This window comes from Lampetra planeri, chromosome 62 (genome assembly GCF_965212315.1).
Source record: "Lampetra planeri chromosome 62, kcLamPlan1.2.h2, whole genome shotgun sequence".
NCBI classification, from domain to species: domain Eukaryota; kingdom Metazoa; phylum Chordata; class Hyperoartia; order Petromyzontiformes; family Petromyzontidae; genus Lampetra; species Lampetra planeri.
The window spans coordinates 3,178,096-3,191,566 of NC_136168.1; the positions used below are offsets into that span (position 1 = coordinate 3,178,096).

General features: G+C 49.5%; 1 protein-coding gene across 1 annotated transcript in view; it reads left to right on the forward strand.

The window, feature by feature from the left end:
• The first annotated feature begins 880 nt into the window (after nt 1-880).
• Nucleotides 881-13,471, forward strand: part of LOC144736652 (fibronectin-like) — a 48,853-nt gene continuing 36,262 nt past the window's right edge. Inside the window, exons 1-2 of the mRNA XM_078619223.1 lie at nt 881-996; nt 9,381-9,597. Coding sequence (XP_078475349.1) covers nt 9,441-9,597 — 157 coding nt within the window. The 5' untranslated portion in view covers nt 881-996; nt 9,381-9,440. The remainder of the gene's footprint in view (nt 997-9,380; nt 9,598-13,471) is intronic.

The following is a 13,471-nucleotide window of genomic DNA, read 5'->3' on the forward strand; positions in this document are numbered from 1 at the left end:
ATGGGTCTTTGTGTGAGTCTGTGTGTCTTTGTGTGAGTCTGTGGGTCTCTGTGTGAGTCTATGGGTCTCTGTGTGAGTCTATGGGTTTTATGTGTGAGTCTATGGGTCTCTGTGAGTCTATGGGTCTCTGTGAAAGTCTATGGGTTTTATGTATGAATCAATGGTTCTCTGTGAACGTCTATGGGTTTTATGTGTGAGTCTATGGGTCTCTGCGAATCTATGGGTCTCTGTGCGAGTCTGTGGGTCTCTTTGTGAGTCTATGGGTCTCTGTGTGAGTCTATGGGTTTCACGTGTGAGTCTAAGTATGTGTGTTGCTGAACTTCTTTCACACCGTACGTAGCCAACCGCCTTAATCGGAGGTGCGGGGTGGGATAGACAACGCACTCAACACAAAAAGCGGTTCTGTAGAAAGTTCGTTTTCGACGTGCTACGATTCAAGAGTACACAGCGTGCAAGTGTGCTTCTCAACATCGAAAGTACGCGCGCGTTCCAGACGGCCGCAGAGGAAGGTGGCTTGGGAGTGGTGGTCGCTGCTGCTGCTGCTGCGGTCTGGGTGGCTCGCAGCGAAAAGAAAAACTGGGGGGTGGGGGTAAAGGATTCGCGTCCCGGTGGTGAATATTGATAGAGGAGTTTGGTTTTGGGCCAAGGGGTTGGAGTGGGCTTGGACGGCGGCGGTATTCGCATACGAGGCTCGCGATGAAGGGTGGGCGAAAGTGAGTCTCCTGGGTAGGTGGGTGGCGTGGGTGGGGTTGGTGGGGGGGGCTGACGTGAGTGAGAGTGGGGAGGGGGGGTGGAGGCGCTGGAGGGAGGCAGCAGTAGGAGGAGGATTGTGGTTGAGGGTTTGCGGCGGGGCGAGTGAGGGAGGGGGCGAAGGGAGCTTCATTTAATCTCCGGCGCGCCGCTGTTGATGCACGGCAGACGCGAAGGGGAGCCGTGGGGGACTGCTGCGCTGAGCTCAGGATCGGCAGACAGAGGAAGAGAGACACAGAGAGAGAGGTGAGTGTGGAGGGATAGCCGCAAACATTGTACACCCTCGCAATATGCCACTGGCTTGTGATAGACTGTTGGGGCAAGTGCTGTTAGCGAGCACATTTGAAGGCCGGCACGGCACACGAGGGGGTGGGTGGCCAGCAACCACGCCCGGCCGCCTTTGTCTCCCCCAGTGATGATGTTTTTACGCACTCAAGTCCTCATTTGAGGCTGAGTCGACCTAGGGGAGGCCCAGGTAACCGGTTCAGACAATCGTCACCGGTGTTGGCTGTGAGCGGGAATCCAATTCGTAGCGCAGCGTAGCGCTAACCGCTGCACCACCGCTCCGCATGACATCGGCGTACACACCGATGTTTAAACCCCACATGGACACGTGACCGTGCATATGCCCACGATATACTGCGTCAGAATCAGAATATTTATTTTATATTGCGGGAGGAATCCGAGGAGCTGTAAAGCTCTTTTTGTTTTGCTCAGGAGGGGTGTGGAGGCCGTGGGGTCAGAACTTTTAAGAGCGACAAACACAAAGACACAAACACACAGACACAAAGACACAAACACAAACACACAGACACAAGCACAAAGACACAAACACACATACACAAATACACAAAGATATAAGAAAAAAGACAAAGACACACACAGACACAAAGACACAAACACACAAACTCAAAGACACACCACAAAGACACAAGCACAGACACAAAGACACACACACACAAAGACACAAACACACAGACACAAACACACAAACACACCGACACAAAGACACAAAGACACACAAACACACAAAGACACAACGTGCAACAGAGTACGCACTGCATCGTGTTACGCACTCACAAAACATGCTGCACGCATTCCGCGTGTGCGCATGGCATACACCAGCGGGAGCATAACGTCAACCCATCACGGTGTACCCCGCATTCTTGTACAGGGACATTGAGTTTTACAGGCGCACGCGGCGTACAGCCGTTTCACTAGGGGAAACACAAATGTGTTGTCTGCGTGTTTGCGTGTCTCTCCTTGTGACGGGACTCTGTCGGATGAACGTTGAGATGTACAAGGGGCACGGTGTTGAGCAAAGAGGTCTGAATTGGTCCGCACTGATAAGGGGTTCACAGCTACGACGGAAAAAAGACAAAGATCCCCCGTATAGCCTCAACAAACTGTAGGGGCAAGTGCTGTTAGCGAGCACCTCTAAAGGCCGGCACGGCACACGAGGGGGTGGGTGGCCAGCACCACGCCCGGCCGCCTTTGTCTCCCCAGTGGCGATGTTTACTACGCATCGCACCGGGTACTCATTTGAGGCCGAGTCGACCTAGGGGAGGCCCAGTTAACCGGTTCAGACAATCGTTCGTGCGTGCGTTGGCCGTGAGCGGGAATCGAACCCTGATCGCCGGGTTCGTAGCGCAGCGTAGCGCTAACCGCTGCACCACCGCTCCCCGCACGCAGCTATAACAGTGTCGACAAAGGTAAAGGCAACGGTCACCCCGGTGTAGCCCGTGACAGACTGCTGGGGCAAGTGCTGTTCGCGAGCAACAGAGATGAAGTCAGGGGCTGAACGATTTTGGGGGAAAATGTCTAATTGCGATTTTTCTGACAGATATTGCGATCGCGATTTGATTTGCGTTTGATACTTTTTTTGTAAGTTAAGCTTCAGTTCAATATTCGCTGCGTAATAGATTTCAAACATGCGATGGAGCATTTCCACACGATACCATCAAAATATGAACTGATCTATATATTCTAATGCAAGGAGTAAGGATGAGAACTTAAAATATATTAATTGCTTCCAACATGTATTTATTTAAATGTTTTAATTGAAATAGAACAATCATAGAACAATTGTTAAGTAAATAAAGTTCTAACAATAAAAATATGAAACAATTCCGATAAGAAAGTAATAGGACTTTTCAAATCGCAAAAAATCGCAGCCTTTGCGATTTGATAATCGCATTGTTTCAAATTGCGATTTCCATGTTAAATCGATTAATCGTTCAGCCCTGCTATGAAGGCCGCCAGGGCACACGAGGGGGGGGGGGGTGGCCAGCACCGCGCCACGGCCGTCTTTGTCTCTCCAGCGGCAATGCTTTACACACCGCACCGGGTACTCGTTTGAGGCGTGTAGATCTCACGCGAACGCACACCCACACGCACACACGCGTACACACACCACGCACACACCGCGTGCATGATGATACATCGTGCACATCTGCAGTGAAAGTTTTCCGAGGTTTTTTTTAAATGCGCTGAAACTCCGACAAATGAGATCACTTTCGTCTGCAGTGCATCGGCGGAAATGAACGCGCGAGAAAAAAAAAACACGGATTGTAGAATGAGTTTTAAAATTCATTTTTAAATCAGGGACAGAAAAAAAAACGCTTCTGTGTGACTCTCCCTCTGCAGGTGAACGCGGATTGTAGGATTGCACTCATAGGATGAGCGCGGCTGGGCTGCGTACGGTGCGAAAGAAGTTCAACATACATAGCGTACAAACTCATGTGTATAAAACAAGACGTAGCTGTTGGACGCCAGACATATACCAGGGAAACTAAGCAAGCTAAAGTGCCACCAAAGTTGCTCAAGGGTAGCACTAATCCACGATAATTTGAGGGTGAACCAACCAGCATCTCGAACTCAAATTCACGATTAACATTTGTTTTTCGAAAAAGGCTATTGGTCTCTCGTGCCTACGTCTCGTCTGCGTCTCTCGCCTCGCGTCCAAATCCACGTTTGCGTCTCTGCGTCTGTCTGAATTCCATCGTGCATCTTGCATATCCGTTGCTGCACGTCGACATTTGCAGAAACTTCTCCCGTCCCGCTACGCCTCCGCACCTCGTCTCCGTGATTGACACTTTCTGGGTGAGGTCACCAGTGACTGTCCTCTTGGATACACTCGGCCCCCGCCATAGAAACGTGGAGTTTCCACCATTGGCTCGGGGGAGGTGAACAACACCCTCGGTGCTCAGGTGGACAGGACGTCGCTTTTGACCATTGACTTGTCCAATATCACTTCTGAACACAGCTTTCTTAAGCGGAACACACATGTGCTTGGCGACGTTTCGGTCAACGCTCATTCTTAATAGCAATAGAGGCCAGACGAGGGACAGCTTAGATAAGGGTTGTAACCTGCACTGTATTACTTCTAAATACACTCATCTGCATGAAGAGATACCATTCTAAAGCGTTTGCTGGAACATTGCATGAACGGTGGAACTGGAAATCTGTGAAACAAAGAGCTTCATAGCTCATAGGATTGCTTCCAGTGTAAATCAAGATTCAGGCTCCGGTTGTACTGTATTGAGCTGCTTCCAATCTCTTCTGTCATCTCACGAGGAGGAGTTTGTAAATCGACAGGGTGCAGGAAGCAGAGGGAGGCAGGGAGGGGAGTGGAGGCACACAGGATTATTACTTTTCGGTTTAACTTGGTGAGGGGGGGGGGCAGTGCCGGATTAAGTTAAGTGCGGGGCCTGTAGCATATGATGTTATGAAGGGGCCCTAAATATAAAAAAAACACATAAATATGAAATCACGTTTTTTTTACTTGCATAGTAAAGTAATTGCATTTTTTCATTTATTATACAGCCAGATAATACGACAAATCGCTAACCTTAAACACCCGGTCGTTCATAAAAGTCGAAGGTGGTATAGTACTATAGTGATAGAGCAAGTGCAGAATCACTGAACCGGAATTGATAGCTTGAAAGCGTTTAGCGCGGGGCCCTTGAAAGTGTGGGGCCCGTATCTGATGTAGCTACTTGCGGTACTACGATAATTCGGCATTGGGGGGGGGGGGCTGTCCAGAATGGTTGATCAGCTACGTACGATGTGAAAGACATTCAGCAGCATACATACTTAGACTCCCACAGAGACCCATAGACTCAGAGAGAGAGAGACCCATAGACTCACACAGAGATCATCGACTCCCACAGAGATCCATAGACTCGCACAGAGACCCATAGACTCGCACAGAGACCCATAGACTCAGAGAGAGATCCATAGACTCCCACAGAAACCCATAGACTCAGAGAGAGACCCATAGGCTCACACAGAGATCCATATACTCACACAGAGACCCATAGACTCACACAGAGACCCATAGACTCGCACAGAGACCCATAGACTCAGAGAGAGAGACCCATAGACTCACAACAGAGACCCATAGACTCACAACAGAGACCCATAGACTCATACAGAGATCCATATACTCACACTGAGACCCATAGACTCAGAGCGAGAGAGACCCATAGACTCACACAGAGACCCATAGACTCACACAGAGACCCATAGACTCGCACAGAGACCCATAGACTCAGAGAGAGATCCATAGACTCACACAGAGACCCATAGACTCACACAGAGACCCATAGACTCACACAGAGACCCATAGACTCACACAGAGACACATAGACTCGCACAGAGACCCATAGACTCACACAGAGACCCATAGACTCAGAGAGAGATCCATAGACTCACACAGATATCCTTAGACTCACACAGAGACCCATAAACTCACACAGAGACCCATAGACTCACACAGAGACCCATAGACTCGCACAGAGACCCATAGACTCAGAGAGAGACCCATAAACTCACACAGAGACCCATAGACTCACACAGAGACCCATAGACTCGCACAGAGACCCATAGACTCACACAGAGACCCATAGACTCAGAGAGAGATCCATAGACTCATACAGAGATCCTTTAGACTCACACAGAGACCCATCGCTTATTGTCCTTCCGCCGCATCTCTGATTATCACGGTTGGCTACGTACGGTGCAAAAGAAGTTCAACACACATCCATGCATCCATCACGAAAGAGTGCAATCGTCGTTTTCCATGGATGCTCCGTTATTCGCCTCCCCACCTCGTCAGAGCCAGATAGCTCTGAGACGTTCTGGGGTTTTTATTCTTTTGTAATAAAGCTCGTTGAGGCAACTTCTGGATTTCGTCTTTTATTCAACTTATCTTACAGTTTACTCTACGCTGCTGACAGGCAGCGTGAGAGGGACAGATAGAGAGAGAGAGACGCACTGCCACGTGGCAACTCGGAGCCCCGCTCCCGCGTGGCCTCCCCCCTCTGTTCGTTCCCATTCTGACCCCTTGTCGTTCGTCTCCACCCCTATTTAATACCGCGGTCACGTGGTACGTTTCCGCCAATCCTCGTTAGCCTGCATCGAATCTTCCAGGCTCCCTCGTCAGCTCCCGGGACCACGCCCCTGACTCATCTCCCCATTGGCTGTGGCCAAAGCCAGCAGAACCAATCCTTACAGCTGTCACCTTTCCATCACGTCAGGGCCATGCCCCCAGGCTTCCCCCCATTGGCTGTAAACCAGGACCGGCAGAGCCAATCACCATGACGAGTTGTGATACGTCAGTGAGCCGGATATATCCTCATATTACACTTTGTTGAAGAGTTGAAGCAACAGAAAGTGGGCCAAAAGATTTCTAGCCATCCTCGGGGCACAAGCCTTGTCCATTGTTCGAGCAGAAACACACACACACACTTCAACATTTTACTGTCCTCTCGCTCTCTCTCGCTCTCTCGCTCTCTGCCCTCTCTGGCATTTGGTGTCCTGGTCCTCGCAGTCATCTCGGAGGCTGCCTGCCCCCCCCTCTCTGTGCGTTGCCAACTCGGGGGGGGGAGCTGCCCTGAGTGTGATCAGCAACGCACTTACCCCGTGAACTCACCCCGCCCCCATTTAAGGACATCTGTGAAAAAGAGCTTCATAGATCATGGGATTCCACCGGTTGGTGTCAATCAACATTCCAATATGTTCTCATTCTGAAATCGCTCAGCGGATTTGACAGCGCGCCCCAACCATTCGCCTGGAATGCGGAATTTTTATTTTTATTTTCAGCCGTCTTTTATTTTCTGCACGCATCGCGTTGTTTATCGATAAATTTATTAATTCCCCCCATTTTTAAATCCTTTATATTAAGTTCACTTGCTTGCGCGCTTACGACCGTGCAAATCTTTCGGTCGTTTTTTAACCCACTTCCCGTGATCCAATCGAGCTGACATTTTGCACACAGACTTGTTGTGCGTGACAATGTATTTTCGTGAAAAATTTTTTCCAAAATTTTACACTTTTTAGGAAATTATTTTTTATATTTAATTACCAATTGCTTAATGGTGGCAGGCAATCATCTGACCCATAGGTGGCAGCCATCTCAAGCCAGAGGACGAGAGGACTCTAGCCGCCCGTTTCAAAGACCAATGTGGGCTGGGTTGTGGCCCATTGAACACGCATATAAAGGATTTATAGTGAAAAACTTTGTTTTTAGGGGTAATTTTTTTTTATTAGCCTGAATCTCAAGACAGTTTTTTTTACTTCTTATTCTTTCAGGAGGAACCTGCACATTTTTATACACACACTCAGGACGATATAGAAAATAAAGGTCGTAGGCGCACAGGAGGAAAGTTAAACGTGGAATGTTGGGGTCAACGTTCAGTGGACGTCAGGCCAACGTCGAACCAATGTTCAGTGAACGTCGGGCCAACGATCATAACCAACTTTGAGTCACACGTTGGACCAACGCTTCCCCAACCTCCATGCCAACCATCGGACCCAAAGTTCCGCGGTTTGACCGGGCTGGACTTGATCAAGCCGTGGGCATGGCGGGCTGCAGGGGAGAGTTGACGATGCAAAGTAATTCCAGACAACGGTGCTCGTGTGTGTGTGTGGGGGGGGGGCAGCAGTGGAGAAGTAGGAACATCATCACGCGGAGCAAAGATTGACTCGTTGGGGGGGGGGGTGGTGGCTTTGACGAGAAATACAAATGCCTCGGGGAGAACCGTCAAAAGCGAGATGGACTTTCTTCTGAAGGCTTTGTGGTGCATCCGACACGATTGAGGCGCCGCCAACATGATCCGGCCTGCTCGGGACGATGGGGGGTGGTGGGGGGGTGGTGGGGGTGGGGGGGTGGTGGGGGGGGGGCGTGCGGGGCACCGCCGTGTTTCGTGACGTGCGTTGGGGTTATTGCATTCCAGGCTGCAGCCGCGTCTCCAGTGCTGTCACTGTGAATGCTTTAATTGCTCCGCTGGTTAACTGAGACATTCCATGTCATAGACACACAGATACAGTGTTTGTAAGATGTTGTAATTATACCTTGTGGTTTGTTTGTTTATTTTTATTTTAACAAAAACACTGCTCTTGTGTACACCACGTGCGGGAGTGGTGGTCGTTGAATACAAGCGTGGATTGGTGAGTGGGTGGGTGGGTGAGTGAGTTGGTGAGTAGGTGGGTGGGTAAGTGTGTGAGTGGGTAGGTGTGTGAGTGAGTGGGTGGGTGGGTAGGTGTGTGAGTGGGTAGGTGTGTGAGTGGGTGAGTAAGTGAGTGGGTGTGTGAGTGGGTGGGTGAGTAAGTGAGTGGGTGTGTGAGTCGGTGGGTGGGTGAGTGAGTGATTGGGTAGGTGTGTGAGTGGGTGGGTGAGTGGGTAGGTGAGTGAGTGGGTGTGTAAGTGAATGGGTGAGTGTATTTTTGTGACCGACAGTGTGGTGGTGGTTGAATGGTGAGTGGGTAAGGGACTGAGTGGGTGATTGAGTGAGTGAGTAGGTGAGCGGGTGCGTGAGCGGGTGAGTGAGTGATTGGGTGTGTGAGTGAGTGGATGAGTGGGTGGGTGCGTGAGTGTGTTGTTCAACACAGCGCATGGTACAGACCGAGTCCTCAACACTGCCGGAGGAATCAACGAGCGTCAACACTTTAAAGATGTTCATGGAGCGGGCTCACAACGGCCGTTCTCCTAGGAATGTGGAATTTCCACCGCCCGGTTCAGGGCCGTTGGACACGCTCAATGGCAACACGTGGCAGATTTGACTGTGGGATCACGGCACCTGGAATGTGAAATAATCTCCCACCACCACCACCACCATTGTCACGAGCTTTATTCCAAATCCTCGTCTCTCCCCATGCTTCGTGCGTGCTCGTGTGTGTGTTTGCGCGTGGGGAGCGGTGGCGCAGCGGTTAGCGCTACGCTGCGCTACGCTGCGCTACGAACCCGGCGACGATTATCTCAACCGGTCCTGGGCCTCCCTTTGGTCGACTCGGCCTCAAATGAGTAACCTGGCGCGGTGTGTAGCAAACATCGCCACTGGGGAGACAAAGGCGGCCGTGGCGTGGTTACTGGCCAAAATCAGTGACGATTATCTGAACCGGTCCTGGGCCTCTCCTAGGTCGACTCAGCCTCTAATGAGTACCTGGTGTGATGTGTGAGCATCGCCACTGGGGAGACAAAGGCGGCCGTGGCGTAGTTACTGGCCACCCCCACCCCCTCGTGTGCCGTGCCGGCCTTCATAGGTGCTGCTCGCTAACAGCACTTGCCCCTACAGTCTGTTAACTCTTGTGCGTGTGCGTGCGTGCGTGTGCGTGCGTGCGCGTCACAGCAGCGGCAGAGCGACATCCGCGGACCTGCAGGGACGAATCTTCGATCGTCAGCGATCAGCATGCACGTCCCAGCGGCGGCGGCGGCGGCGGCGGCGGTTCCGCTTCTGCTGCTGATGTGCGTGACGGCGACCGCGCCGGGCGCCGCCCGCGCGAAGACGATGCCCCAGGCGCAGAGGGTCGCGGCGGTGGAGGCGACCGGTGAAGCCGTGGTGCAGAGTGAGTGACGCCTTAACGCCCGCAAACCCCCCGCGTTCGCGCGGTCTCGAACCTCGCCGCTGCTCGCCTCGTTGTTGGCGCTCTCCTGGGGGCATCTCGTGCACCGTTCGACGAGGTCGAGGCCACGGTGGAGGCTGCCGTCACGGTGTGGGCCAATCGGTTTCAACGACAGCGCCGTATATTTATCGGAGCGTTGTTTTTGTTGTTGTTTTCGGTTTGCGCGAGTTTGGCCACAAGTTGCGCGCGGTTTAACGCGGCGGACTTGACGTCTCGGCCAATAGGCGTCTGTTTGGTGTTTGAACATCCTAACACCTCGTGTTTTAGTGCCAGGATTGGGGTAAAGCCTAGTCGTAACTTTTTTCATCATTTAGATCCGGGCAAAAATGTTCCCGTAAATCTCACCGCTAAATCCGAGCTATCGATACTTTGATACGCGTGGCGTTGCCTTTGTACTGCTCGCTTGTTTTTCGGTGCTCTCTGGTCTAACACTGGTGAGACTAGGCCATGACGAATGATGTCTCTGGTGTAGGCCAATCGGTTTCAAAGTCAATGCATATATCATCGGAGGACGTTTGTTTGCGTGTCTTGTCACAAGTTGTGTGCGGTTAACGCAGACTGGACGCCTTGGCAATCGGTATCTGTTTGGCGTTTGAACATCTTAACAGCTCCTCCTGCTTTATTGCCATGAAAGGGTAAAGCCTATTTGTGAATATTTCTTTTTAACGCCTTTGCACGTTCGCCGGCCGTCTTCACCGAGACACATGCAGGATAATGCGTGACAGCGGGCTGGGTCTTTTTATTATTATAAAATTTGTTTTTGAAGGTGGTTCAGCGTCAGAGTTGAGCGGCTCGGAAGGTTGTGAGTTAATATCCTGGTTTGGGGGGGGGGGGTCACTTGGCCCATCACCCATGTGGGTAAAGCGGGGGGGTCGATAAAATAGGTACCGCTTTGTAAGAAAGTCAGCAGTGCTTGTCCTATGGATAGACTCGCCCTGCAACAGGAACGTGGAATTTCCGCCGCTTGCTCAAGGCGATAAACAGCCTCGCTCGAGTGCCACCTCGACGAAAATTCGCGAAAAGAAAATCACTCGGAATTCTTTGTGACGTTGTACGCAACCCTGCTTATCCGTGGCAACGTGTGGCACCAACATCACGAATTGGAATGTCATAGTTAGGACGCGTTAAAAAACTTAACTATTTTTTATTGTACCTGGTAAGGCACGCTGAGCTACGTAACTTCTAGCAGTAATAGGTTTTTACCCTTTCAACTGGTACAAAAACTGACACCTTTAGACAAGGGATCATGTTTGCAATGACCACAACACAAGCAGTCAAAATGCAAACAAACAAAAAACAACTCTGATAATGATAATGATATGCACTGTCCTTAAAGTTGATTTGTCCACACCCGAGACAGCTTTTCTTAGAGCCTAGTCTCCATTGGTGTTGGACCAGATGACGCCAAAAGGCGTACAACTCAAAAACAGCGCACTATCAGAGTATTGAGAGCTCGGCGTAAGCATTTACACTATGAGACATCTCCTTTACCAGTGGCAAAATATAGTAATAGGTTTTTACCCTTTCAACTGGTACAACGTTTTTTTCAGGAGCGAACTGGCCACGAATGACAGCTCAACGACGTGTCTTGCCACCGCGTGGACATTTAGAGCGGCCAAATACTCTAACAGGCACGATGTTGATTCTAAACGTAGAGGGGAAAACCCGGAGAAAAATCCACGTGACCACGGAGAGAGAGAGACACGCACACTCCAAATATACAGCAGGCGTCAGGGTCTGGATCGAACCCACGAATTCCTGCATACCAGGCGAGGTAGTTAACATCGCACCACGGAGAGAGACACGCACACTCCAAATATACAGCAGCAGGCGTCAGGGTCGGGATCGAACCCACGACTTCCTGCATACCAGGCGAGGTAGTTAACATCTCACCACGGAGAGAGAGAGAGAGACACGCACACTCCAAATATACAGCAGGCGTCAGGGTCGGGATCGAACCCACGACCTCCTGTATACCAGGCGAGGTAGTTAACATCTCACCACGGAGAGAGAGAGAGAGAGACACGCACACTCAAAATATACAGCAGCAGGCGTCAGGGTCGGGATCGAACCCACGACTTCCTGCATACCAGGCGAAGTAGTTAACATCTCACCACGGAGAGCGAGAGAGAGAGACACGCACACTCCAAATATACAGCAGGCGTCAGGTTCGGGATCGAACCAACCACCGCCTGTATACCAGGCGAGGCAGTCAACATCTCCTAGCCACCGCGGTGCACCCAAGAGGGAAAACCTCTGTGGAGATGGAGCGATAGGATCAGCGATCGGCTTGCGTAGCCGGAGCTCGCCGAGTCACTGCGTCTCGAGACCCTGGGTGGGACGTTACGAAGGCTCCTTGTAGGGGGCCTTCATCCAGCAGTGGCTAGATCATGGCTCATCATGATAGGACCGTTGGGGGTGGGGTGGGGAGGGCAAGTGGAGTTTATTGTTTAAATTCATAGTCACCGTTTTAATTATTTTGTATTTCGATTTAAAGCTTTCGTGACTGCAGGGATTCATCTTCTTGGTTCTTTCGGTAAAGTCACGTAGAAGGAAAATAATAAAGTAATAAAAGGAAAACATAATAAAATAACATAATATAATGTTTTATTTTTATTATTTTATTATTTTCCTTCTACGTGACTTTTACCGAAAGAACCAAGAAGATTATTTTGTATTGTTATCTATCCGTGGACAGGAGCCCATCCCTGTCGTGTGTGTCTGTACGGGGATGATAATGCCCCCAAAATGAAACGAATTGAGGTCCAAATAAAGACAAAATACTGGGCGCAAGGGGGAGAAATATGAGCGACCGGTAAAGGCACTCGCCTTGTGGTGCAAGAGTCATGGAACAGCCGTTCAAGAATGATTTGACTTCCGCTGGTATTCCCACTGAACGTGACCATATACAGACGACCCCTTCTCTCTCTATCATGGGACCCTTTTTGTTTGTTTGTTTGCAATATCAACGGATTAAAAATAAGAATAGTTTTTACCCTTGCTCGCAATCGAACAGGAGGTGTGTTCAGATGTTCAAACACCAAATAAGAATTCTAGATGATAATTGTTTTTTTACCCTTCTATCTGGCAACAAAACTGACACCTTTTTTTACAAGGAGTCATGTTTGCATAGACCACAATACCTGCAGTCATAATGCAAACAAAAAAACATAACTCTGATAATGTATGCACTGTCCTTGAAGTTTATTGGTCCACACCCGAGACAGCTTTCCTTAGAGCCTAGTCTCACATGGGTTGGACCAGATGGCGCCAATCAACTTCAAGGACAGTGCACATTATCAGAGTTATGTTTTTTGTTTGCATTATGACTGCAGATATTGTGGTCTATGCAAACATGACTCCTTGTAAAAAAGGTGTCAGTTTTGTTGGCAGATAGAAGGGTAAAAAAACAATTATCATATTTTTTTACTGGCAAATGAGGTTCCAATGGTGTAAGAATTCTAAATTTGAAGCTTTCGTGACTGCAAGGATTCATATTCTTAGGTTTTTTCGGTAAAGTCACGTAGGTAAAAAATAAAATTAAAATTAATGAAAGTAAAATAAAAATTAAATAAAAATCACGGCGTTTCGCGATAGCTGTATCAAGTAAGACTTACTGTATCAAGTACGATTTACTTGATACAGCTATCGTGCTGTGACGGTTCCACCTGAAGACGGAGGCTTGTGTTGCCTCCGAAACGTCGTGATTTTTATGTCATTTTTATTGAACTTTTATTAATTTTAATTTTAATTTTTTACCTACGTGACTTTACCGAAAAAACCTAAGAATACCAAATAAGAAGCTTTTTTTCTAGGA